Source organism: Lucilia sericata, unplaced genomic scaffold (genome assembly GCF_015586225.1).
Source record: "Lucilia sericata isolate MDLA Ls3-8-SP2 unplaced genomic scaffold, ASM1558622v1 Contig000201F_arrow, whole genome shotgun sequence".
NCBI lineage: Eukaryota > Metazoa > Arthropoda > Insecta > Diptera > Calliphoridae > Lucilia > Lucilia sericata.
The window spans coordinates 130,505-157,507 of NW_023994229.1; the positions used below are offsets into that span (position 1 = coordinate 130,505).

At 30.0% G+C, this 27,003-nt stretch overlaps 2 protein-coding genes across 7 annotated transcripts in view; one reads left to right on the forward strand and one right to left on the reverse strand.

Moving 5' to 3' along the window:
* LOC119601952 (separin) overlaps positions 1–16,724 on the forward strand; it is a 55,634-nt gene extending 38,910 nt beyond the window's left edge. Inside the window, exons 12-13 of the transcript XR_005231293.1 lie at positions 15,008–15,149; positions 16,631–16,724. The gene's annotated coding sequence lies outside the window, so the exon portion shown is untranslated. The remainder of the gene's footprint in view (positions 1–15,007; positions 15,150–16,630) is intronic.
* LOC119601949 (zinc finger protein rotund) lies at positions 989–27,003 on the reverse strand. 6 transcript variants are annotated; one of them, XM_037953235.1, is made up of 6 exons: positions 26,833–27,003; positions 5,773–6,328; positions 5,589–5,705; positions 5,140–5,178; positions 2,008–4,654; positions 989–1,909 (listed from the first exon to the last, which is right to left on the reverse strand). In XM_037953235.1, exons 2-6 carry the CDS (start codon positions 6,130–6,132, stop codon positions 1,347–1,349), a joined length of 3,726 nt encoding a protein of 1,241 aa, XP_037809163.1. In that variant the 5' UTR covers positions 6,133–6,328; positions 26,833–27,003; the 3' UTR covers positions 989–1,346. The 6 variants fall into 6 exon arrangements, with proteins under 6 accessions (XP_037809163.1, XP_037809168.1, XP_037809164.1 ...); XM_037953240.1 differs by lacking the exon at positions 26,833–27,003 and adding an exon at positions 12,137–12,267; XM_037953236.1 differs by lacking the exon at positions 26,833–27,003 and adding an exon at positions 9,261–9,652.

Here is a 27,003-nt window from a genome sequence, read left to right on the forward strand (position 1 = left end):
CCAAAAATGTCACCTGTTTTATTTGGCCACTGAAAACTGCTTAACAATTCTTTAAAATTGTCAAAAATCATTATGATCTTCACTCTCTTTTGTCTAAATCATTTTGTAAATGAATTGAATTTTGTTTTTTAAAGAGAAAAAGTCTTAATGGTTTCCCTGTAGACAAATAAAACCAGGTTTAAAAGCACCGATTTTCAGCTACGATTTAGTATTTTTTTTTTTAATTCTACTAATAACACTACACATTTATTATATGTATATAAATATTTTCAAAAAAAAAAAATCTACAATTAATTACTAATTTTTATGATTATACACACTTAGAGAAAAAAATAAGTAAAGTAAATACCATAACTAACTGTTTCAAAATTGTAAAGAAAAACACTTGGCGGCAATTGTTAAAAATATTTACATTTAAATCTGTTAATTTTAAACAAAAAAAAAACCTATTGTTTCTAGCCTTGTGTCTGTCTGTCCATATTGATTTTTTTTTATAAAATTTTTACATTTTTTTACAAATACTTTTCTATTAATTTGTGTGTTGAAATAAAAAATTTACTAAAAATTTTATAAAAATCTAATGAAATAAGGCAACTTTTATGTAATTTCCATCTAATTTGTTTTTTGTTTTTCTATAACGATTTTTACAATTTTTTTCTTTTTTTTAATTACAAACTACTATTTTTTATTAAATGCACTTTTAATGACGCTGTCGTAGAGTAATGTTTAGACATTTTTCCTTATTATTTTTTTTTGATTTATAATTTAGTTTAAATGAATTAATTATAATTGTTTAATTGAAATTATCTTTACATACTAATATATGCAAGAATATAAGTTATACAATATATTTTTTTCCATAAAAAGAAAAGAAATTAATTTATAACTCCTCAACTTAAAAGTTGTTTTAAAACAACTTTAAGCCTAAACAGAGCTTTTTAAAATTTTGTTTTTTTTTTTTAATAATTGGCTGCCAATTGTTGAGATCGTTTTTCTTTTGTTCAGTTATAATTTTGCTATAAATTCCTTTATAAGTTCAAAATTCCATGTTTAATACAAAATAAGCTTAATTTACTTTTTGTTTCTTTAATAATACCGACAATTTTTTGTTTAATTATTGCACTCATTTTATGGTTGTTGATTTTGTGTGGTTCCATAGGAAAAAACAAAAAAGCTTTTCCTAAAGCTGTGGTTAAGACAAGCCTAAGCATTACATTACATAAGAAGCTTTCTTTTTGCCTAGTTGCTTGTTGGCATAGTTTACAACACTTAAGCACTCAGAGAGAGAGAGAGAGTGAGAGAGAGGTTGATCTATTGAGCTTTCAACTGCTAAGTTGTTTTATAATTTACGTACACTCTATGATCATGGGTTGATTTGATTCTATGACAGAGGGTCGGGAATCTTGTGGTGGACCCAAGGGATGTTGTGAGGCTGCATGGGCAGCAGCTGCAGCGGCTGCTGCTGCATGTGCTGCCGCCGCTGCTGCTACATGGGCATGGGACATATTGTTGGGTCCTGTGGGGCCAGAATCATGGTTATTGTTTGGCATCATGTGTAGCTGGGGTTTAACTTTGAGTGATTGATGTTGTAGTAAATGTTGTTGGTGTGGATGTAGAAGTTGTTGTTGCTGCTGATGGGTATGTTGTTGGTGCTGGTGTTGATGCTGATGTTGATGGATTTGGTTGGCAGTTGTGAGCAACATGGTGGCAGCCGCAGCCGAGGAGGGAGGTGGCAAATGTTGATGCAGCATAGGAACGTGTTGCTGTTGCATGTGACTATGCGTTTGTTGTGACGAATGGCCCATGCCGCGTCCTGGGTTCAAATGTTCGGCATGGCGCAAATGTGGATGTATATGCTGTTGTATTTGTTCGAATGCTTCTCTAGAATCTGGTTCAGGATGGTCCTTGTCTATAAATAAACAAAAATGCATACAAAATTAGTTTAAAAACAAAATCAGGAAATTTATATTCTAGAAAGTTCTTTCTTTCAAACCCCTCAAAACTTACCTAAACATTCCGAAGTTGCTGCTGCCGCCATAGCCAATTCTTCTTCTAAATTATTGGGCTTGCAACTGGTCGTCTTCCAATGCGTACGTAAACCTGATGCACTTATATATTTCTTATCACAACCTTGACACACATACGGCCGATCATTGGTATGCAAACGTTTGTGCAATTTCAAATGCACAAACTGTGTAAACTTTTGCGGACATAAATCGCAAGCGTATGGCTTTTGACCGCTGTGTAAGCGTAAATGAGTCTTCAAATTCGATGTTGATGAGAAACGTTTCTTGCAAATATCGCACTGGTGAGGTTTTTCACCCGTATGCACCAGATGATGTTTCTGCAAGTGGGCCAATTGGGTGAAACTCTTGGTACAGACATTACATTTGAAGGGTCTTTCACCAGAATGAGTACGTAGATGTACCTTTAAATTGCTTAATTGGCCGAAAGTTTTACAGCAAACATTGCATTCGTAATGCATTTTACCATCTTTCTTTTTGAGCGGATAGGGTAAGGAGCGATAGCCGCGGGAAGCCAAGGAGTTGGGACTCAAAGGACTGCCACTGCGTGGACAAGAGTTGCCATCCGGACTGAGGCTGCTGGGTGGTGAAATGCGCAAAGGGGATAGTCTCTGTAGGGGAGTGAGGGGCTGCATTAGGGGATGATTTAGCATTTGTGTACTGCCTTGCAGTAGATGCAAGTTTTGATTGGAACCACTGGAGGAATGCGATTGTCTGTCGAAGGGGGATTGAGCACTGTGGGGTGGTGAGTGGAAAGTGGAGGTGGGTGCATGTAAAACGCTCACTGATTGTCCATTTAAACTGCTGTTGGAATAAGAGGAGTAGGTGGAATAAGGCGGTGTATGTTGACCATCATTGACATAGGCGCCATGCACACCATTTGGTGAGAATAAAACATGATGCTGTTGTAGAGAAGGTGGTGGTGGAGAGCAGAGATCTTTCTTACATGTGGTAGAGTTTAGGTGTAATTCAGCTTCGTTGTCGTGTGCATTATGCTCTGCCACCATGTTGGAACTAGAATCGGGGCTAACAGCATTGCCATAGCGATGAGACTTCTTGTAAGAATAAGCCATTTCAGTGGGTGACGAAGGGGGAGGTGTGGCGGAGTTAGCTTGACGGCATGCCACTACCACAGCAGCGGCGGCAGCTGCCGTTTCCAAACGATGCTGATGTTGACCAGTCAGTATTGTTTCCAAAATGCTAGAGGGAGGTGTATAACGTATGTAGCCTTGACCAGCAGGTGGTGGAGAGCTGGATTCGGCTTCATAGTAGGGTTTAGTTAAAGGCACTATTGTGCGCTTTTGGCTGCTTTCCAATACAATAACTGTACTTGAGGCTGGTTGTGTGGTGGTGGCAGTAGTTTCATCATTAACACTTCTCGACGAACGAAAATCTACATCCATCATTTCATCGATTTGTGTGGAGGAGGTGCAATCCGTACGATTCTCATCCTCACTTGAGCTGGCCGCAATGTGCAAATCATCCTGTTTGATAGATGAGATATTGGTGTTAGTGATGGTGGTGGTGGCATTGTTTGCTTCAGTCTTGGTACTATTCTTAAATTCATATTTTAGAGGCATTTTCACTTTGAACTTTCTATATTCATTTTTGCAGCATTCACCTGCTGAGACTGCGGCCGTTACATTCGCCGAGGGCACCGATGTAACTGTACTGCAGGGTTTTTGGGAATGGGCAATAACGGTTTCTTTGGGAGCAATGGCTTTCTTAGAACAATCTAAAACATAATTGTGTTCACTCTCGGTATCACTATCATCACCGCCCGAAGGCGTTAGACGATCTTCATGATACTCGTTGCTGTGATAGCCCTCATCGGAACGTACCGAACGTACGCTACCATCATTTGGCGTCAGCTGGTGTTCGTATTGGGCTTCTTTGTGCGAAATGGGAGAACTTCCCACATCTTTGTGGTCCTTTTGATTAACGCACTCTTGGTCCATGGCTAGGTGATGATGATCCTGTACAATGACCGAGGTAGGTTCTTGTTTCAGATGTAAAACACTTTGATGAGGCTGATGTAGCGTTGAGTGTCTGATCAGCGTTCTTGACTGATGACCAGACTGATGGCTGTGTTGGATATGCGGGTGTGTGTTTTGTGTTTGATTGACATTAGGTGGGGAGGGACTAAGAGTGGGAGAACGCCTATCATTGCGTGCACCCGAAGACAAGGGAGGTGGTAAATGAAGGCCCATTACATAGGTAATATGATTGTAGGCAACTTCTGGCGGAATTTCAGGGGCGGGCATATCATAAGGCGAACAGGCTCTCTTCTTGACACACACATATTCCTCTTCTGTTTCGGGTTCATGTTCCTCCTCTGCCTCCATCTCACCTTCTTCATCCTCATCGGCCACCTCTTTACAGGCACCAAATAAAGTACGTTCAGGGTCCACATCATAACCCAAACGTTTGGCGAAATCCTTACAATACCACACCATTAATTCTTCATTGGGCATGATATCGCGTGTGGTATAAAAATAGATGTTCTCCTGATGCTGGCAAGCCACCAAGTTCATGGTGTCCAGACTATAGGCCGAAGCCACATAACGCATCCAATTCGACTGTGAACGATCGGAGCCATCCAAATAATAATAATCATCATCTTTGAATATCTGTGAAGAGACAAGAGTAAACAAATTCTAAATTTAGTTTTAAGAAATTTCGAACAACAACAAAAATAACTTTGACACCGAACATTTCAAAATCTACTACAAATCATACAAAAATTAGAATTGAAAATTTGACCTCCAAGTCCAGGCATTACAGTCAGTTCCTAAGAAGACTGCTGCTTGTAGTCGGGAGGTTGCTGAGGCATACGCACGCAAAAATATACAAATATAAGTAAATTACACCAATAGTAGTAGTAGTAGTTTTACTTGGTTAGTAGTAAGTTGATTAGTTTAGATGGTTAGTTACTAGCAAATGTTACAACATACAAAGGAGTAAGGATAGTGTTAATTAGAGAAAAATACACAGATTAACAGAATTTTTGACAGTTATACACAGAGAGTAGATAGATAATAGGAAGGAAAGCTGTTTGTAGTAAAACAAATAAAAAGTTAAAGAAAAAAATAAAAACCAAATAAAAAATTAGTACCTTTATATTCCCGTATGTTATATGGCGTGTTCCCTGCACCTGATTGATGGTTGATTTTTTTAGATTTTTGTTTTAGGTTTTTTTTTAGTATTTTGTAATAGTTTTTATTTTTTTTTTTTTTGAGTTTTAGAGAGTTTTTGTGTAAGGGTCACATGAAATTAAAAAAAAAGAAAAAGTTTGGTTTTGTTGGGTTAATTTAAGTTTTGATGATGAGGTTTTTGATTTTGTTAGAAAAAATTTGATGATGGTTTGATGAGATTGACAGACAAATTACACTAGTGTTAAAGGGTTTACATAAAAGGGTTTGTTAGCAATAATATAGTTTATTGATGTTAGCACTCTCTCAGTTAAGGGCAATGGATAGATGGATAGTTTAAGCCGACAGCGAGAGAGAGAGAGAGTAGAAAAAAACGTATAAACTTGTATAAAATTAAAAATTTTTAGCTTACCCGCCAAAAGTAACGCGCCGTATTTGAATCGTTGGGATAATGAGGAGTTGGTACACCTTCAAAGGGACCAAAACGGGTACCACGTGGTATAACACCAGTACTCCAAATTCCTTCAGTCTAGTAATAATAAAAATAAAGAAATGATTAAGAAGTTTTATTAATTTGTGTTAAAATTTTTTATTACCTTAACATTTGGTGATGAAAAAACCATCGATGGTTTAAGTGTCAAACTGCGTGGCAGTGTTTTATCGGCTCTATTGCTAACGCCACGCTCACACTGTACATCGGGTACTATGTAAACGGCCAGGCGTTCAAAGTCTTCCTCTCTCATGCGGGTTACATCATAGTCCCGACTGCCATCTGGCGAGGGACTGCGTGCTGTTGTTGGCGGATTCATATCACTGGCTTGATGTGATTTCTGTTTTATTGTTGATGCTAAACTGCTGCTATTAATGCTGGACACTTGCATGTTGACGTCTAATTGTTGTTGTTGTTGTTGCTGTTGTGTTTCTATTTTTGTTTGAGATTGTGTGGCTACATTCATTTTGTTTTTTGTTTTTTCTTTTCTAATACATTAAAAAAATTGGTCCTTGCTGGAATTTTATTTTTGAAAATTTCCTTCCGTTTTCTTTTGTTTAGTGTTTAACGAAATCTTTAAATCTAAATGATTTATGTTGGTGTTGGTTTTGTTGGTTTGGTTTTTATTTTGGGTTGCTGATGTTATGTTGTTGATTTTGAAACTGCAAGTGAAAAACCGAAGAAAACTTTAATTAATTACAAATTTTACAAGGAAAATAAACATTTATTAAGTTCAATAAGTTTAAGTATTTATAGCCTTTTTTTCAGCTGACCTAAAGTTCAAGGTTAATATCGTTTGTATGCGCCTCGCCTTGACTTTGTGTTACATTTTATCAACCACAACATTTAATATACGTTTTCTACTTTTTGTGTCTGTGTGTGTGTATGTGTAATATATTTTGGATTGGCCTGCTGTAGCAAAAAAAGTATTTAAGAATTATTAAAAACTATTTTTGTTGTTGTTGTTGTTGTTGCATTTAGTATAACTAATTGCATACAATTGTTGCTGAATGTGTTGTTTCTATGATTGCTAGTCTATGAGTGGATCTGGTACGACGACATCCACCAACTTATCACCCCCACCATTGAACATTTGTAATAATGAATTTAGAACGATAAAAATACAGAGAAAAAAAAGTGCAAATAAACGAAAAGAATATAATGAATGTATATTGCAAAAGCAAATGAAATGCATGTCATAGAAATTCACTTTTACTTTAATTCGTTATAGTGTGTTGCGTCGTTCCTGACCGTCGTCTGGAGGTTAAACCCTTTACTCCCCGCTAGAGACCCCCTTTTGCTCTTCCTTTTACTTCTAGAGCACATATATAAATAGTTTCTTATTGTAACGGTAGTAGTGGCTAATATTTGCACTCACTACTAGTACTGAAAAGTAGTAGTGTGTGATGCTTTCGTCAGTTAGTTTAAATATTTGCTCAATTTCTTTTTGAGTAAGAGAGAGAGAGAGGAAAACATTTTTCTATTAGATGACTTGAGTTCTTTGATAAAAAAGCTTTTTGGTTATTTTTACTTATATAGTGACTCCTTAAGTTTTGAGAAAACAGCCTTTTGAAGGCTACATTTTAATTGAAATTTGTTGCTGTTTTTCTAGTTAGTTGTTGTTGTTGTATGCGGAAGCTTATTAGTTAAATTATTATCTTATCAATTAATGATTTTAATTCTTATCAATTTGTAAATAATATAAAATTTATATTATTTAAAGAACAAAGAGATTCCTTTTTGTTAATAAAACTCACCTTTTTAAAAACTTAAAAAACACTTGAAAACTACTCGGTTTTGGTACAAATTTTAAAATTATGCCGTAAATTCTTTTAAATTTAAAAACAAGTTTTGTTTTAACAAAAAATTACGAAAATATTTAAAAAAAAAATTAAAAAACTATATATAAACTTTCTACATTTACAAGTTTTCGTTATATAGTGTCTAATGATACTACTAAACTCATGGTGCTCTTTTTGCACCCTTACTTTAGCATTACAAATTGCACTCTGTTCTGGATGCACTCAGTTTAAGAACTTTTTTCCATAATTTTTTTTTTGTTTTTGATAACTACACAAACTTTTGTAAAAATTTCTATGAAATTATTCCAAACAAAGTGCTTTTGCTCTCATACCAACACTAACTCACTCATACATTTATAAACATATAAATAAATACGGAAATCCAAAATGCCGTAGATTTTCATATTTTTGTTTTTTTTTTATATATATACACACACACTACTGACCCATATAGAGGAATATTTTTTAAACTCAAAAATAATAAAATTGCAACTAACGCGCACTCATGCATTTCTGCTCAGAGATGTAAAGTTTAGTGTTGTGGTAAATGCAAGTGAAAAATGTTGGAAACAAGAAAAATAAAGCATAATAATGCTTAAAAGCTTTCTATATAACGAACAAAGTTAACATATAATTGCTTAGTTAAGGACATAAAGTTTCGTTAAGTTTTTTTCTTAATTTCCTTAAATATAAAATTTTGCTATTTTTAATTAATATCAGTTTAAAGTTTTTAAATTGCCAATAACAGTTTTTAAGAAATGCTTTAGTTTAAAAAATAAACTTTCGTTAAGTTTTTTTTTAAACTTTCGTTAAATTAAAAACTTGTGTATTTTAGAATAACATATAACACAAGCTTTTGTAATACATTTAAAAGTTTTTTAAAAAAGCTTTATTAAAGAAAATAAAGTTTCGTTAAGTTTATAAAACTTTCGTTAAGTAGGATTTTTATCTGCAGTTAACTAAAATCTTAATTAAGCTTTTAAAATATAGAAAAAAAATTTGAAAATATTACTTAACCAAGAAAATAACGTTTCGTTAAGTTTAAAAAACTTTCGTTAAGTAAGTTTTTTTTCTGTAGTGATGTCATATTTTATTTAAGCTTTTAGAATTTACAAAAGATATTCTTGATATGTTATTAAATAGCAAAAATAAAGTTTCGTTAAGTTGACAAAGCTTTCGTTAAGTATATTTTTTTTTTAAGATAATTAATAATTTCTATATGATATCGAAATATAAAAAAAAAACTTTAAAAATTAACATAATATAAGAAAAAGCTTTATAAGTTCAAAAAGCTTTCTTTGTGTTAATTTTAATAAAATTTAAAAAATATATATTAAATTGAAAATAACTTTCTTTTAGATTTTCACAAAAAGCTTTCAGTTTTCCAACTCTGTTTTATGAGCACTTATCCCCCCTGTTAGAACATGTTAAAAAAACCATGTAAGAGAGTAAAAATTTTAAATAAATATAAAAGTATGCGTGTAACTAAAAAAGTATAACTGAGTGTGTGTGTGTATAATTAAAAAATGAGTGAGTTTTATGAGTAGATTTTTTTGCTCTATAGGGTTGCAATTCTGTTTTACAATGCAAATATTAGCTTTTGTTCCTCTTCCGTGTTAAAAAATAAACTTAAATAAAAAAGCTTTTCCAAAGTAATTTATTTCGAAAACTTTAGATTATTCAAAAAATCCTGTTAAACACACATGACAAAAAATTTGTCAATGCTAATGCTTGACCTTGGTTAAAGTATTTAAAAAAAAAATGCCGGTTGAAATCTATAAAAAAAGCTCACCTGTAGGTTTTGTTAAAATATAAATTTGATAAAAAAATCCTTTGTAAGTTGAAGAATGTTTGTTAAGGCAGTGTTGGTTTATTAAAATTGTTTTTTTTTTAACTCTTACATAAAAATAGTTTTGTTTTTTTCTTTAAATTGTTTTTATAAAAAATTTAGTATTTCTTATTTTTTTTTAAATTTCAATTTTATTATCAGACAAAATAAATAAAATATAAATATTGTCTTTTTCTATTAACAGTTTATTGTACACTTTCAAGTTCAATAAAAAGAAAGAAGAAATGTTGATGAAATGTTTTCCGACGCACCGATTAGAATACAATACTAAACGAAACATAACCGACCGAGCCACTTGCAAAAACATTCTAAGTGCCAAAACATGCGGAAAACTGCGAAAGCGCGAAAATTTTTAACTACATAATAAAAACTATTCGGTAAAATGTAAAATAAAAAAAAATAAATAATAAAAAGAAATAATAATAGTTGTGGCGCTGATAGTTGTTCAAGTATTAGTAGTGGTGGTGATTGATAGTGATCGCGTCCCTGTATTAGTTAGAAATACGAAAAAATATAAAGCACATAATTTGTTGGTGGTGTAGGTTATGATTTAGTATTAATTTTTTTTTTTTTTTGATTAAAGAAGTTTTACAAGAAGGGTTAAATAATTAATAATTTTCTGATATTTGGTTATTTTTATCTCGCTCAATGCTTCCTATATATGTTGGCACTTAATTTTATTTATATATTTTGGTTGTTATTTTTGAATGGCGCCATTTTGTCACATTTTATTTAATTTCTAAAATTTACATTTACTCTTACATAGATACAAATTTATACTTTTAATTTTAATCATTTATGTGTAAATTTTCTTTTTTGAACAACTAGGAAGTGAAAAAATGAGAAATTTACGATTTTTTTTTTCAATTTCAAAAAAATATCGTCGTCTACTCAATTAAATGAAAACGAATTATAATTGTAATAAAAATAAAACAATTTCAATTGCAAGAAGCAAAAAAAAGAATGCTGCGACACAATTTATAAGTTTGGTTATCATCGTTTTCATTTCCCTCATTATTATCTTAGAACATCATTATCGTCATCATCTTGTTGTGCAAAATTTATCAATTGGCCTCTATTAAATAATGTCTGTACTTTATGGACTTTCTATGTTTTGGGGATGTTGGACTTATCATATCAGAATAATCCTTTAGAAAATTTTAAGATTAGGCAAGAGCATTAAGTTTCTTTTATTTATGTTTATTTTAAACCGAAAAATTTAGATTTTTAACTTTAAATTTAAAAACTTTCGAAAGCTTCCTAAAGCTTTCAGTAGAGCTTTCCAAATACATCCAGCAGTCTTTACAATTTCTATTAAAACTCTTCTAAAAGCTTGAGTTATGATCTTTATCTAAAGGAAGCGAAAGCTTCTCTATGTTATCCATAAAAGCTTTTAGCTTTGAACCAAATTTTGAAGCTTTTAAAGAGCTTTAAACTTAAATTTCTAAATTATTTCTTTTTCAAGTTTTAGGAAGCTTTTTAAAGACATATCGCTAAAGTTCTTATATAAAGCTTTTAAAGAAGGCTCTATTGAGTTTTGAGTAAATGATGGTTTTACATTAACAACATTAAAAAAAATCAATATAAAATATTTGGGAAAGTTATAAAAATAATATAAATATTTAAAGCTTTCACTTTAAGCTTTAAAATGCTAATATTAGTAAGCTTTTAAGCTTTAAAGTTATGACTGAATCTGTAAGTATTTATAAAAGCTGGAGTTATGACCTTTATCTAAAAGGAGCGAAAACTTTTCTATGTTATCCTTAAAAGCTTTTGGCTTTCAACCAAATGTTTAAGCTTTTAAAAAGCATTAAACTTAAATTTCCGAATTTTGTCTTTTTCAAGTAGCTTTATGAAGGCATTTCGCTAAAGTTCTTAAATGAAGCTTTTAAAGAAGACTCTATTGAGTTTTGAGTAAATGATGGTTTAAAAAAATCAGCTTTAAAATGCTAATATTTGTAAGCTTTTAAGCTGCAAAGTTATGGCTGAATCTGTAAGCATTAAACTGAGATTCTGTTAAGATTTCGGCTACAAAAAGCTTTTTAACTTAAAAGCTTTTATAACTTTAGAGCTTTAATGTTAAAGCAACTAAGTAAAATAATTAAAATATTAAAGAACGTTTTATTTTTTTAAATTATTGCAAAATTAAAAACTATTTAAAAAGGTTAACTTTTTTATGTGTAAAACTAAAAAGCTTTTAACAGAAACTTTTGAGTTATGGACTTTTAGAATTTATGATTTCCTTAAAACTGTTAAATTTTAAAAAATATTTAAATTTTCTTGTTATTTTCTTATGAATTCCCCCCTACGAACAGATTCTTATTTAATTGTAGTACAAAAATTTGAAGGACATTTGCTAGCGTAGGGGTGTGTATGTAAGCGAATGTGTCTGTGTATTTCAATTATTTTATTATATATGTTTTCAAGCGATAAGAAATTGCGAAATGTGTGTACAAATTGTAATCGTATAATTACACATAAACAGACATTCAACTTGAAAATGTGCACTCACCTTTACAGGAAGAGTACTTTGTTTTTCAAATATCAAATAAAATCATAATAAAGATTATTTATAAAGCTTTTTTATTAAATGTTACAAAAGCATTAATTAGCCAAATAGGTTAAGTTGCTAAAAAAACAATAGTTTTCTAAAACTATTAATTAAACTATTTCAAAGTTTTAAAAAAATTCTTTTAATAAAATTAGTTTGTCTTTTATACTACAACTAAGTACTCTTTTAATTGCAATTTCATTAATTATGTATTCATTTCTATTCTCTATTTATTTGTTAGTCACTTTGAACCCACTGTAGTGTAAACCTTTTGAGTAGCCATTGTGCATACATTTGACGACGAGTATGTGTATAAAAATTTTTTTTATTTATTTTTATATTTTTGCATTTTGCTTCAAGGTCATGATGCGCTTTGCTTTTATTGTTCCTCATATAGTTTTGTTAGTTGTTGTTGTTTTTGTAGTATTATTTATATTTTATATGTATATAGTTTTTTGAATTTGTTTATCATTTACACTCAATGCATTAGAGCTAGCAGCTACTATTGCAACTAAATAACTGACTAACTACGGCGACGTTTACGTTACATGTTGTTGTAGTTGTTGTTGATGATGATGTGTATTAATTTTTTCCTGGTTCTCAAGTGACTGTCTATCAAAGCAAAAAGATTGAAAATATGAACGCAAATATCTTAATTTTTTCGTTTTTGAAAATATAAATCATACGCACTGTGGTCTATTAGCACATAAATTTCTAAAAATTTTTTGTTATTATTTAGTACAGTTTTTATTTAAATTTTTTTTTCAGATATTTGTTTGTTTTTGTTAAAAGATGTACATTTATAATTTATAGTTTTTTTTATTTGCTTTACAATTTGTTGCAGTCTAGCTAAAACTACATGTTTAAGACAAATATTTTAAGTTTCATAGATGATTAGCAGCGTTAAATAAACGTTTTATACTTAATTATTGTTTCTTAATCCAATCTTGTAATTATACTAAACCCAGCAAAGTTACACCTATCCCACGTATAACCTAGCAAATCTTGCAACTTCTTTCTTTCTATATGAATTTAGCAACATTATCTAATGTTACTCTTGTAATAATACCAACCCTGGTATTTCTAGACATTTTCCTAAAGTAGCGACCTCTATAAATTCGTTTAAGACCTCCTCGTAAACTTTTACTTGTTTTCATTTCAAAAGGAAAATGCGTGCCAAGTGCAAGTGCAAAACCACATTTAGCAGCAGCAGTAACAACAACAACAACAATAAAATACAAACAAATATAAATGCATGGCATATATGCAATTTCGTTGCATATAAATACGAAAATACAATAATAATAATAAAACGCTTTCAGACTCATTTGTGGCTAATTATAAATAAAAAAAAAATTACTCTCGCCATTTAAACATTAAGAAGAACATAAAGAGAACATTTTCATTGAGGGGGTGAACGATGCTGCCGGCCACTAGTTAGACATTATTGATCAGTCACAAAACCGAAAAAAACTAAAACATACACCAAAATAACCGACAAAAAATTTGCGTTTTTAGTTGATGCGAAGATTCTATATAAATATTTACCGCCCTCTTTTCGGCTTTAGAGGTACTTGTACAATTGTGTAAATAGTTTTTTTTTTTTTTGTGAAATACTACTTACACAGTTTATTTATGTATTTTAGTATGTGTATATGTGTTTTATTTTGCTGCTGTCTAAGTATACTATAACTATAAAAATGTTGATGCAATCGAAACCAGGAAATACATTAAATCAGAAAAAACAGCGCAACAGTAGAAAAATTAAAACATACATAATTTTTATTGTTAAGGGTTTTTGTACTTAATTTTTAAAAATTTTTAAGATTTTTGTTTAGATAAAAAACCTAATAATTAATAACTATAGTTTAGAAGTTTAAAACTAATAGCTTAAGATAAGCTATTAGTTAGCTTTAAAAGCTTTTGTTGTTTAATTAGTTTTTGCCACGCCCTCTATGTTTTAAAATAACAATAAATCCAATTGGAAAAGCTTTAAAAGCTTTTTTACTCAAGCTTAAGATAAGCTATTAGTTAGCTTTAAAAGCTTTTGTTTTGTAATTAGTTTTTGCCACGCCCTCAATGTTTTAAAATAATAGTAAATTCAATAGGAAAAGCTTTAAAAGCTTTTTTACTCAAAGCAGCTTTTACCATGCCTCTTCAGAGTCCAGCAACTTATCTACTAATAATAAATCCAATAGGAAAAGCTTTAAAAGCTTTTTTACTTGAAGCAGCTTTTACCACCCCTCTTCAGAGTCCAGCAACTTATCTGCTACAGCTTAAGATAAGCTATTAGTTAGCTTTAAAAGCTTTTGTTGTTTAATTAGTTTTTGCCACGCCCTCAATGTTTTAAATTAATAATTAACGCAAGTAAAAGCTTTTTTACTTAAAGCAGCTTTCTATCCGCAACAGTTTTACTGCATTACTAAGGTTGCAAATCTCTCTTTTACTCATAAACTTTTTGCAATATATTTTATTTTGTATGCTTTGCTTGTTTCCTAACCAACCTTTTAAATAATTCAGCTTTTATTGCTCTAGCTTATTTAAGCTTTTTGATGTAAGAGCCTTTCCTTTTTTTATTTTGTATGCTTATATTATTTCCTAAAATTTAGTTTAAACTCCCCGAAATCTTATAGTTTTGCTTTTCGTTTTGCAATTAAGAAGCAAAACTTTTATTATAAAGCTTTTGAAAAGCTTTTATGTGAAAATTTCTCATAATTCGATCATTATTTACTTTCTTTTATTTGGATTCTATCTTTTTTACTTAATTTTAAAAATGTTGATACCTTTTTAAAATGTTCCATTAGGACCCACTACTAAGACCTATTTCATGACTAAAATAATAACATAGAAAGCTTTTTCATAGTAGACATTATGATTACTTCGTAAAAGTTCAAGAGAAGTATTTTTTATTAAAACATGCTTAACTTTGGAATGTGTGAATTTTCATAATTTTAGTGTCTTAAAAGGCTGTAATGTGGTACTTTAAGCTTTTAGCAATATCAGCGCATATCCTAATAAAATAACATAAAACAATATGATTAAAGACTTGAGAAGAGTTCGACTTAAAATTTTTTACAAATTCTTCCCAATATTATAATAATTTTTATGCAATTTTTGATTTTCTTCTTATTTCTTTTAGAAACATACATATTTTCATAAAGGATCTAAACTAAAAGCTTTACTCAATCTCTAAGATTTAAAATATACTCTCCAATATCACTATGTTGTCCTCTCCGGCTTTTAATTTCGCTAAACAAATAGATGATAAACTCTTAGACCTGGTAAGTAATATATATTTTTCTAATGTTATCTTTATTTTACATTATATACACTAACTATTTGTGTAACTAACTCGCTCAATTACTCACTTCCACGCTCTTACGCTTACTCACTCCCTAAAGCAAATTTATTTTTATACAAACTACACACACACATACCTACATAAAACGACAAAACGTCAGTAAGTGTGTCAAACGTACCGACTAAATGCATTTATCTCAACCGCAGTAAGTCTATGCAAACAATCGGAAAAAAAAGCTTTAGAAAAAAATATATACAATTGATAACAAGCTTTCAAGGCCAACAATTCTAATGCACTCTGTTTTTGTGTTGCTGTTGTTGTTATTGTTGTTTTGATGAGTATAAATTGCAAAGCACAAAAAAATAATTAATAATAGGGAAAAAAACAAAAACTAATAAAAACAGAAATTTTAGATAGTGCTGGGGTATTTTTTATAGTTAATTATACATTTTTTGTTGTTTGTTTTTAAGGCCCTTTCACTTCTAAAAAAACAAAAAAAAAAAAAACTTTCAATTGTTTCTAGCTTTATGACGCAGCCCTTAGTTAAACCCTACTAGCCCTGCTAACACCCCTGTTAGCTTTGTTTCCAGTGCTGCAGTTTTTAATTTTTCTTTATTTGACTTTTGTTAATGTTAGTGATGATCAGTTGTTTTTTGTTTTTATAATTTCTTTTTGAAATTAAATATATTGAGTTGCAGTTGTTGTTGTGCTGTGTTTGTTTTTAATTGACCTTGAATGCAGTTTATTTTGTTGTTGTTGCTGTTGTTGTCGTTGCATTTTATTTTGTTTCCTTCTCTGTGAATGAATGAGTGAGTGTTATTTAACACTTTTTTGCCATGTATTTCATATTGTTATTGTTGTTGCTGGTAATCTTTCTTTATTATTTTGTTTGTTGTTGTTGTCGTTTTAAATTGCAGCTACTGCTGCTTACTGCCTGCCACTGTGGCACGGCTGTTGTTACTTCTCAGCCAGTTAGTTAGTTAAAGGTATCATTGCACTTTAACCTTGAAACGTTGCAATTGTAAACTTTACATTGCGCCTGTGTTAAGAGAATGTTTTTCATTTCTTTTTTTACCAGAGAGAGAGAGAGTGAGAGATAATTTAGCTTTTACTTGTCATTTATTAATATTGCTGTAAAGAGCATAAAATTTCTTTTGTCGCAAATATATTAAGAGAAAAAATAACCATTTAATTATTTCTTTTATATAGTCATCTATAGAAAATCATAGAAAGTTGGGTGGTCCGGGTGTTGATGATGTGAGTTTTTGTTTTGTTGTTGCTGTAGTGATGTGTAAGGATGTGACGATGTTGATGGTTTTTGATGTCGTTTATATTCTCATATGTTTGTTGTTATTGTCACTTTCGATTGTGTGTTTTGTTCAAGTAGACATTATATTTATGCGTTTTACTTATACACATGCAAATTTATTCACATACACACACACGTTTTTTTTTTTTCAGGTGCTTTATGCTCAAATTAATTTATATGTAGAGAAAAATCCTTAAAGTATTTTGGCTTATCTAAGCCTTGGAGTGGAACTACTCTTATTCAAAAATTAAGTTGTGTTTGAATGTGAAATTTTACTTTTAGTTTTTTTGACTTTTTAATAGATATTTTTGAACTTTATTTTCAGAAATTATTAAATAAACGTTTAATTTTAATGTCAAATTTTATATAAAAATATTTATCAATTAGAAACCTTTCATATGATACCTTATTTGTTAAAATTGGTTATACAGGTCCCAAGTTATGTCATTTTTAACAAAACTAACTTTTATTCAAAATTAATTTAATTTCTAAAGGACCCAACTTCAAAGCCCTATAAAAAAGGAACCAAGTGTGATAAGCTTTTGATACAGCATTAAGAGTAGTATTATAATAGAAACTTAGATTGAAATGGTAAAAATAGAAATAGTATGAATGAACTAATTCCAAAGTTATGTCACTTTTAACAAAACTAACTTTTATTCAAAATTTCTAAAGGACCCAACTTCAAAGCCCTATAAAATAGGAACTAAAAGCGATAAGGAGTTAAATTAAAAAGCTTTTGATAGACCATTGAGAGTAAGAATTTTCAATTAGTTTCAATCTAGCTAACACTATTGGTTATACAGTTCCAAAGCTATGTCACTTTTAACGAAACTAACTTTTATTCAAAATTTCTAAAGGACCCAACTTCAATATCCTATGAAATAGGAACCAAGTGTGATAAGGAGTTAAATTAAAAAGCTTTTGATACACCATTAAGAGTAGTATTATAATGGAAAGTTTGATTGAAATGGTAAAAGCAGAAATAGTATGAATGAACTAATTCCAAAGTTATGACACTTTTAACAAAACTAACTTTTATCCAAAATTTCTAAAGGACCCAACTTCAAAGCCCTATAAAATAGGAACTAAAAGCGATAAGGAGTTAAATTAAAAAGCTTTTGATAGACCATTTAGAGTAGAATTTTAATAGAAAGTTTGATTGAAATTGAAAAACCAAAAATAGTAAAAATGAACTGCACAAAACAGCATTATATTTATTTTTATTTGAAATTTGTTTGAAAAATTATTTAAACAAATTTGTTAAAATGTTATAAAAAATTATACAATATTAAAAATAACATTTGAAACTTTGATATAAAATCTCATTTGTTAAAATCGGAAGTCCCGTTCCAAAGTTATGACATTTTAAAACATTATTTATTAAAACATGTTAAGGACCTAACTTCAAAGCTTTATAAAACGGCAACTAAGTACATTAAAGATATCAATTAAAAGGCATATGAAAAAAATCTGTTGTGCAAAATTTAGTTTTAAGAATTTTCCATAAAAAAGCAAAATTCTATAAAAAAGCTAATTAATTTTGACGTAGGTCAAATTATTGATTAGTTGCATTTGTAATTAAAAAAAAATAAAAACAAAAACAAAGGGCTGTAATTTTGTTTTATCAGTTACAAGCCTTATCAATAACTATAAAAAGAAAACAACAAACAAAACTAATGTTTATTTAATAAAAAAAAAAAAATAATAATAATTCTAAAATTGCGCAGTGAAAGTGTTTATTTGTTTAAAAGATTAGAAATATTAAAAATATTGCAATTGTTTTTAGTTAATTAAAATTTAACAAAAAACAATTTAAACATTTAAAATTTTATATAACCAAAAGAGCTTGCTACAACAACAGCAATAATTAAATACCAAAATAAAATAAAGTCTGAGATTTGTACGAGTCAAAGTTGAATGAACTTTAATGGCGTGTGTTGTTGTTCTGGTTGTTGGTGTTTAAAACCCGCAGCCAAAGAAGTAGAAGAAGAAGAAAGGGAAATAACCTTTTGTCTGTTAGTCAGTCTAACAGTTCGTTTTGGCTGTTTGTTTGTCTAACAGTCAGCAGGATTTCTGTGGTGTTGTTGTTGTTATTTTAATTTTTGTTGTTGTAGCTGTAATTAATCAAAACTCCTCTTAGACAGCTAAAGTTCTAATAATTTCTAGTATGTTGTTGTTGGTTTTGTTGTTGTTGTGGGTTGGTAATTGCAATTTCTTTTCTTTCTATTTTTATTTTATTTTTTTTGTCTAGTCGCACCCATTTGAATGTCAACAGCATGTGAAATGTTTTTGTAGTCATATTGAATACTTGACAGCATTTGCTGACGCTTATCCTTTTCGCTTTTAATGCATAAATCCTTCTTTCTATATATACATATGTATGTATATAAAGCAAGTGTTTGTCGTTACGAGTCGAGGCTGTTTGGTCGTTGACCTCGCCAAAGTTGACGCCGGTCGTCGCCTTTTAGTCTCGTGGGTATACACACCCAAATGAAAAGCGAAACATTATGTACAAAAAAAAAAAAATAAAACAACAAAAAAAAAACTTGCACTCGTCTCCACGTCTAGTCGCGAATAGTACAACAACCAAAAAATAATAAAAAAAAATTTAAAAACTTCAAACGGGCGTTGACTTTAATTCTTTTCTTTTTTTATGCAATTTTATTTTATTGCGGTTGTTGTTGTAGTGTTTAGCCTCGGACAAGGTCCGCAATTGCAGTAGAACAAGTACAACACACACACGCACTACAACGGCAAAGCCTTCCCTGCTCTAGGAGTTGTTTTAATATTAAAATAAAACACAACAAAAACCAAAAAAAAAGAATCGGAAAGGTTCACTTTGCTGCTGCTAATGTTGTAAAGTTCAGTGAACTTTTAGGCGTCGTAGTACGTCTACTGATTGTCTGCAAAAATTGAGCAAAATTTCACTTTTAATTTTCCCATCATTCAAAACAAGTGTTTATGAACCGACGACCACCACAAACCAAGACCACCTTAACCAAAACCCTCTCTCCCTCCCTCCCTATTCAATAAAATGTAAATGTTTTATTGTTGTCGAAGGTTCACGAGCACGCTGGGGACATGCGCTGTTTGGTTACTCCTCTAGAATAAATTTTGCAGACTTGTAGAGGACGTTGTTGCTGTTTTGTTATATGTTGTTGCTGTTTGTTTTTGGTTTCTGTCTACTGCTGCTACTGGTGCTGTTGTTGTTGCTTAATATTGCTGCTGTGTTTGGTTGATGTTGTTGTTGTTGTTATTATTGTTTGTTGTGGCTTTTGGGAAAACGGTCATTGAACCTGACAATGGCGTCAACGTTTCAAAGAAAAGGATAATGCAACATCAACATTAACAGCAGCAACAATAACATATACAAAACTGCTGCTGCCTAACCAGACCTGCACAATATATTTTGTATTATTTGATTTTCTTTTCAAAAGAAAGTTGGCTGAATGCTTGAATGATGTCGTGTTTTTGTTGTTGTTGTTGTTGCAAATCGATAGGTATGTTTTTTATTCCATAAAATTTTGAATTTAATTGATTTTTATTATAATTTCCTATAAACTTTACCTGTTTTTTCTTTTTGTTATAAACTATTCCTTATTTAGGTTTTATTTTAGATTTCTATTTAACTTATTGCTTAAATTAATCAGTCTTTGTTTCTCACTTAGTTTTAGTTAAAGAAAAGAACTTATTTTTATTTGTTACAACAATATTGATTGTTTTATTAGACTTTTTTTGGTTGCAAATGGTTTTCTTTTCTCACATTTTAAGTTTATTTTAAACGCGATTTAAATATATTAACAAATGCAAACATATCGCGAAAATATAAGGGATACCGGCGTAACAATTTACTGAATCCTGAACACATTGCGGTGGCAGCTCTTATAATTCTTTTTACCCAAAAATATAACACGTTTTCTTTTTAAATTTTAATTAATTTTAACTTTTTAAAACTATTTTTTATATTATTAAAGTTTTTTTTGTCTTAGTTGCAACACCTTTTTTAGTTGTTGTTGTCTTAAAACTATTTTGAAAATTCATAAAAAAATCAGTCTTTATTTACTGTTTCTGTTATTATTATTCGTATTAGACATGACCTGCCCTACACGTCAGCAGCCCGGGATAGGACTAAAATATTCTTGTTAGAACTTTTAACGTTTATGCTGCCGTTTATGCAGACGAAGGAATCTATCCGCCTGCCTGCCTTCCTGCAACACAGAACAAAACAATAACATCGTGTATAATCGTTGTTAAGGCAACGATGACAGACGAACATTATCATGGATGATGGTTGGTGGTGTTGCAAGTCCATGTCCATGAGTGTGTTGGTCTGTGTGTGTTTCAAGTTTTCAACACCATAAGAACACAGACACAGGACTTTACTGCTCTTGTTGTTGTTATTGTTTTTTTTGCTGATTATTATTAAAGCATAGGCATAGAATTGTATTATTGTTGTGGATGACTCCTTCGGTCTAGTCTGGTTTGGTCTGTAATGGTGTTATGGGTTTGCTTTAATGCAATGTTAGATTTGTATGTTTCTTGTGCTGCAAAGGATGAGCTTTTGTATTGTTCTTCCTTTTCGTTTAAGGTTGATAACCTCGGTTGGGGCAAATCATTTTGTGAAAGTACATTGAGAACTTTAGTGACGGTTGAAAAATTGCTGTATCATTTTGGAATTTATTAAGATTCTGCATATTTTATTTTTTTACTTTTTTGCTGAAAAAGCTTTTAAAGCTTATTTTTGGTGAAAGAAGCTTTTAAGCTTATTTTTGGTGAAAGAAGCTTTTAAGCTTATTTTTGGTGAAAGAAGCTTTTAAAGCTTATTTTTGGCGAAAAAGCTTTTAAAGCTTGTTTTTCTGAAAAAAGCTTTTAAGCTTATTGTTGGTGAAAACGATTTTAAAACTTATTTTTGGTGAAAAAGCTTTTAAAGCTTATTTTTGGGGGAAAGCTTTTAAAGCTCATTATTGGTGAAAAAGCTATTTGGTTAAAAAGCTCTTTTAAACTTTTTGGTAAAAGCAACAGAACAGAAAAGATGTAGCTTTTTAGGAACTTTGAAAGCTTTTACATATTTTTAAGTTATCTAAAAATTAAAGCTGTGTTAAGTATTCCAAATTTTATTTATAAAAAGTAAAAGAAATTGGTAAAAAACTTTTATGGACAAAAAGCTCTTTTAAGTTTTTAGCCAGAAGAAACGTTTAAAGCTTTTGGTGAAAGACATTTTAAAGGGTTTTGACAACAGAACTATTTAAACAATTTATAATAAAATAAAAAGCTCTTTAAGGCTTCTGAGAGCTTTTGTATATTCCCAAGTTATTAAAAAGTGAAACACTAATAAATTTTGTTCATTTTTAATCAAAAAAGCTTAGTTAAACTTAAATATTCTAAAATATTCCATTAAATGAAATTTACCAAAATTTAAATAAAAATTCTTTAAAAAAAAATTCTGCAAAAAACTTAAAAAATTTCCTCCCATTTGATTCATACTTTACTTTACAAGTCTCTTTACTTAAAATGATTATGTAGTAAATAAAAACCGTTATAAACATTACTCATTTGAACTCATTACATATGCAACTCACTAACGAAAAACATAAAAAACCCCCTTCTTAACGTACAACACCTCCTAACCCCCTTCTGCACACAACACCTACAATATGTCTCTGTTTATAAATATGTATGCGTGTAAGTTCAGAAAGGAAGTGTATATTAGTAAAATACATGTCTTGACAAAAAGAGAAGCTTTATTTCATTAATAAGAGTTCATGTTCATGGCAAATTGTGCCTTGACATTCACTTCACTACCATATCCATCACACCTTCCTTCACACACATATGTTTTGGTGCTAATGAATTCATGGTCACCCTGTGTGTATAGAGAACTCTCTCGCTCTCTCTCTTTCTGAAAGAATTTTTACATTCTCTCTCTTAATTCTGTTGGCTCTTACACACATGGAAAAAAGCAAAATAAACTCTCTTTGTTTACATGTTTTGTATCGCGCTTGAGTAGGTCGGTCATTGAACTAATGAAACAAAAACAACAATATAAAGACTTGTTTGCCTCCACAACAACAACACCAACCACCACCATCACCATTAACATTACCATGTTCGTTACTTTTATACTATCGAACAGGGATTACATGCAACATATTTAACCAAACCATTTCAGACCAACAATACCTGCAACCATCAACATCATCATCAGCAGTATTGCAGTTGAGTTTTTGTTTTTATACCTGTTGTTGTTTATTTCTTGTTTTCGTTGAGGAGGCTTGACTTTTTTTTAGTGCTCACACACTCTGTGGCAGTTTGAAGTGTTGAAGTGAGTATGTGTGTAGAAGAGCGTTGTATTGTTATTAAATCAGAGCATAAAACTAAACCTCTGTTAAGTTCAAGCTTACATTTTTGTAAAAGCTTCAATGCCAGTTTACTGTTAAATTGTATATTCAGAGCGACATTGAACAATCTGATAATGATATTCTCTTTTAATAATTGTAAACATTATTAACATATGCAGCATATATTACAGCAGTCATATGCTGTTGTTGTTGTCGTTGTCATTATCACTGGTCACTTGTTTATTTGAGAGCTTCTTTTGAATTGGGGTAACGAAGCGAAGAATTTTGAACATTGCGGAAATGCACTTGTTTTTGTTTTAATGCGTGTGAGTGTGTGATAGGTTTATAAATATTCATGCAGTTTTCTGGTTATTATTATTGTTATTGTTGTTGGAATTGTGTGTTTGGCTGGTTTAAATTATTTCATAAGCATTGCCCTATTCAATGTCATTATGATATTGGGTGACATAATTGGTTTTTTTTTTGAAGTTATTATTCCTTTTTCTTTTCTCTTTTTCTCTCTTTGTATTTAAGATGAATGAATTTATTTTTTTTTTAAATCAGCAAGATCATATTGATAAAACAAGAATAAAAAAGGTGTTGAAAAAGTAGCAATATTTTATTTATAATTTGCTCTAAAATTAAAGGTCATTGAACGCTTATTTCAAACACATTAGTTTGTTTCAGTGTGTTTGTGTTTTTTTTTGGAGGGGAGAATATGACATCGAGAAAGAGAGAATTTGGTGTGAAAATGTGTTTTGTTTGCTGGGTAATTTGATATGCTATTTTATGTTGACAATCAAAAGAATTGCAGGTTTAAAGAAAACATTTAGTTTATTTGTTTTTTAAAAATAAACAAAAAAACATAGCGGTATTTGATTTTTGTATACAAAAAGAACCTGAAACAAGATCAGGTTTGTTGTCTAAGTCTTTTGTTTAGCAAGTTAGCTATTGCCTTATACTTGTTTTATTCAAATATTTTAAATATTTCTTTAGTTAAAGCTCATGATGTTTTCCATATTTATAAATAACTAACAAATAATATAAAGATTTAAATATTACGTGTCTGAATAAAACACCCAGAAATATAGTTATTCTTTAAAGTCATTGACCTCAAACCTTTCATACACATGTTGCTATCAAAATAAAAAGGGGGAAAAAGAATTAAGAGTAAGAGTGATTTGTTTTTGTAACAAACAAAGTAAGGTATTCCTTAACAGGTATAATAACAAAAAAAACCTTTTGTTGTTATATGTTTAATGAAGTTATTTCTATAGCTCTTTTTTTATACCAAACAAAAGATCTTTAAACTAAAGCAAGTAAAGGCCCTTTTCACGCCTTATGATTTCAAAAAAAAAAAAAAAAAATACAAACTCTTCTAACAAAATCTTACAATAAACACAGCACATGATAAAGTTGTTTCGCTGTTACAGGAGCTGAACTGGTTTCATTTCTTTCTTCTTTCTTATAGACATCATCTTTAATGCACGTAAAAGTTGTTATAACCACACGTGTTGTTAAAGAACTAAGATTCACTTTTCTGTAACTTTTTTTTATAACTTTTCTTGCCTCCCGACTAACTGCCAGCCTGCCTTTACTGCTGCAGTTCCTCAGTTTAAGCTCTGCTTGATGTCACTTTTAATGCAGCTTAAGGTTTATTGACTTTTTCTATATGAAGAAAAAAAGTTCTTGTTGCTGTTGAACTGAGGAAGAGTTCTTTAACATCTCTTTATGAAAATCTTTGGCTCAAATGTGTTTTTCAAATGAAAATGAAACCAAAGAAGAACAAAGATTCTTCTATAAGAACACAAACACTGTACCTAGCTTTGGAAAAAAAGTCATCATCCTCATTATGATCTTCAACTATGTGATCATGTTGTTTGGTGATCATCATCTTTGAAAGTTTTTTTCTTTTATTATTTCTATTTAATGTTGTTTGTTGCTATAGGTTAAAGAACTTTTCCTTGGTGTGGTAGATAAATACTAGATAGTTGGTTGGTTTTGTTCTGCTTTTTTTTTTGGAGTTGGTTGGCTGGGTTTTGCTGCTGCTGCTGCTAACTTTAAAGGTTAATGTACTTGAGAGGAAAAGTGAATGAACGAACTTTTTCTTTAGATTGTGTCTAATAAATTGAAAGTTAAAGACCTTGCCGTTTTGTAGGAAGGAAATCATGTTTGGGAAAATTTTAGGAAAAAAACTTAAACAGGGTTTGGAAACAAGCTTTTTATTAAGTATATTTTAGAACTTTTGAATTTGTTAAAACATTTTTGTAAGAAAACTGTTTCCTTTTACCTTTTTGTTGGGGTTTTTAAAAGGTTTGTTTGGAAAATAATGACAACCTTTGTGTTTGCTTCATCTATTCCAAAAATCTATTTAGAATCTCAACATTTCTGAATACATTTTTGGTTCAAAGAGCTTTCATTTAATACCAAAAGGTGTTTCCTCCGGTAGGTTAATGTTTAGTGGTCTGATAGACCGGAGGTGGTGGGTTCGATACCCACCTGAGCCACTGGTTAAACAGCGCACAACAGGCCCGATAGAGGCCTAGGTGTATATCTTTGGATTTGTTGTAACATACATCCTCCTTTCAAACTAACTAATTAACTCAAACCAATATGTTCTTATTTCAGAACAAATGTGAAAAATTAAGAACAAACTAAAAATGTTTTTTGCTGCCAAAATGTCAACTAATATATAGTATTCACTGGCCCTATAGAGAAACAATGTATATCAACATTAATTAGACTAGACATACTTAAGCTTTTAGTTAGTCGTTATTTAGTTAGTCGTTTAGTTAGTTGTCCATTATAAGGTTAAGGAGAAAGCTTTATGGATTGTCTCTTCCTTAAAACAATTCGTTTATGTTTCTTAAAATTTTTTATACATCAAAGGAAAGTACACAAAATTAGCTTTCTGTTGATGTACAGTAATACTAGTTTTTAAAATTTATATATCAGTTAAATAACAGCCAGTTAACAACAGTTAAATACATCAAAGGAAAGTACGCAAAATTAGCTTTCTGTTGATGTACTATAATACTAGCTTTTATGATTCATATATCAGTTAAATAACAGCCAACTTTAGTGATTCATATTTATTAATAGATTTTTACTTTTACTGTTTAATAAACCTCAGTTTATTTAACTTTTAAGCCTTTTAGTTGAAAACATTTTAATAATTTAATTATAAATTTTTTACCATAAATCATCTAAAAGCTTCTCTACTTTTTCTTTAATATAATAATATTCGAAAAAGCACGCTTTCGTTTCAATAAATTAAACGGCTAAGGGTGCGAAATATTTACAAAAAGCTTATATGTATTATTATTATATTTAAAACAAAATTGTTTATATTTTGTGTTGTTGTTGTTTGATTGTTTAAAACTGCCATGAGAACAAAAAAGTCATTTAAAGTCAAAGTCAAGGTTTTTAAAAGTTGTTTTAGCTTAACGTTTATTTTTTTTTTTGTTTTGTTTAAACAATAAAATAAACGTAATTTGCAAAAACAGAACCTGTTTTCTAAGCAGTATTTCTAAGTTAGTATGTATATAAATATAACACAAAATAAAAATTAAAAATTATTATAAACAAATAATAAACAACAAAATAATGATGATTAAATTCTATACTGTTGATGTCTTTACTAAATGTCTTAGTGTTAGTAAGTAAGGTGGTGTAACCCCTAATCTTGACTTAAATAAAAAAAAATAATATTCTATATAAAACATTTCTAGTCATTTATCATTAAAAATTTAAATAGAAAAGAAAGAATGAACAAACGAAAGATTTTATAGGAATAATTTTAGTTTAAAAAGAAAAAAAAAAACTAATTAATCATTTTTCTAAAGCTTATGTAATAATACAAGTATTTCAAATTTAATTCTTAATTCCTAAATTTAAAGTTTGAAAGTTTGTTTTTTAAGTCTTTTGTTCGCTGGCCTATCAAACCCTCTTAGCCACCAAGTTTGTGTCTTAAATCTTTTGTTTTTTAACTTATTTCAAGTTAATTAACTTACCATTGTGGTTGGTTTAACTTTTAATCCATATTGGTAATCCATTTAATCCATTAATTGTTTGTTGTTTGGTAATCCCATTTTAGTTAATTAATTTGTTAATAAATTTATTTATTTTTTAATTTTAGTTAAAACACTTAAATGCAAAACACTTTTCTTTTAAACTTATATACT

Excerpts from the sequence above, each read along its gene's own strand:
- LOC119601949 (XM_037953235.1), bottom strand. The coding sequence starts at position 6,132 with ATGAATGTAGCCACACAATCTCAAACAAAAATAGAAACACAACAGCAA. Across the intron at positions 5,706-5,772 it reads TTTCATCACCAAATGTTAAG|ACTGAAGGAATTTGGAGTAC; the intron begins GTAATAAAAAAT and ends TATTATTACTAG. Across the intron at positions 1,910-2,007 it reads AGCAACTTCGGAATGTTTAG|ACAAGGACCATCCTGAACCA; the intron begins GTAAGTTTTGAG and ends GTTTATTTATAG.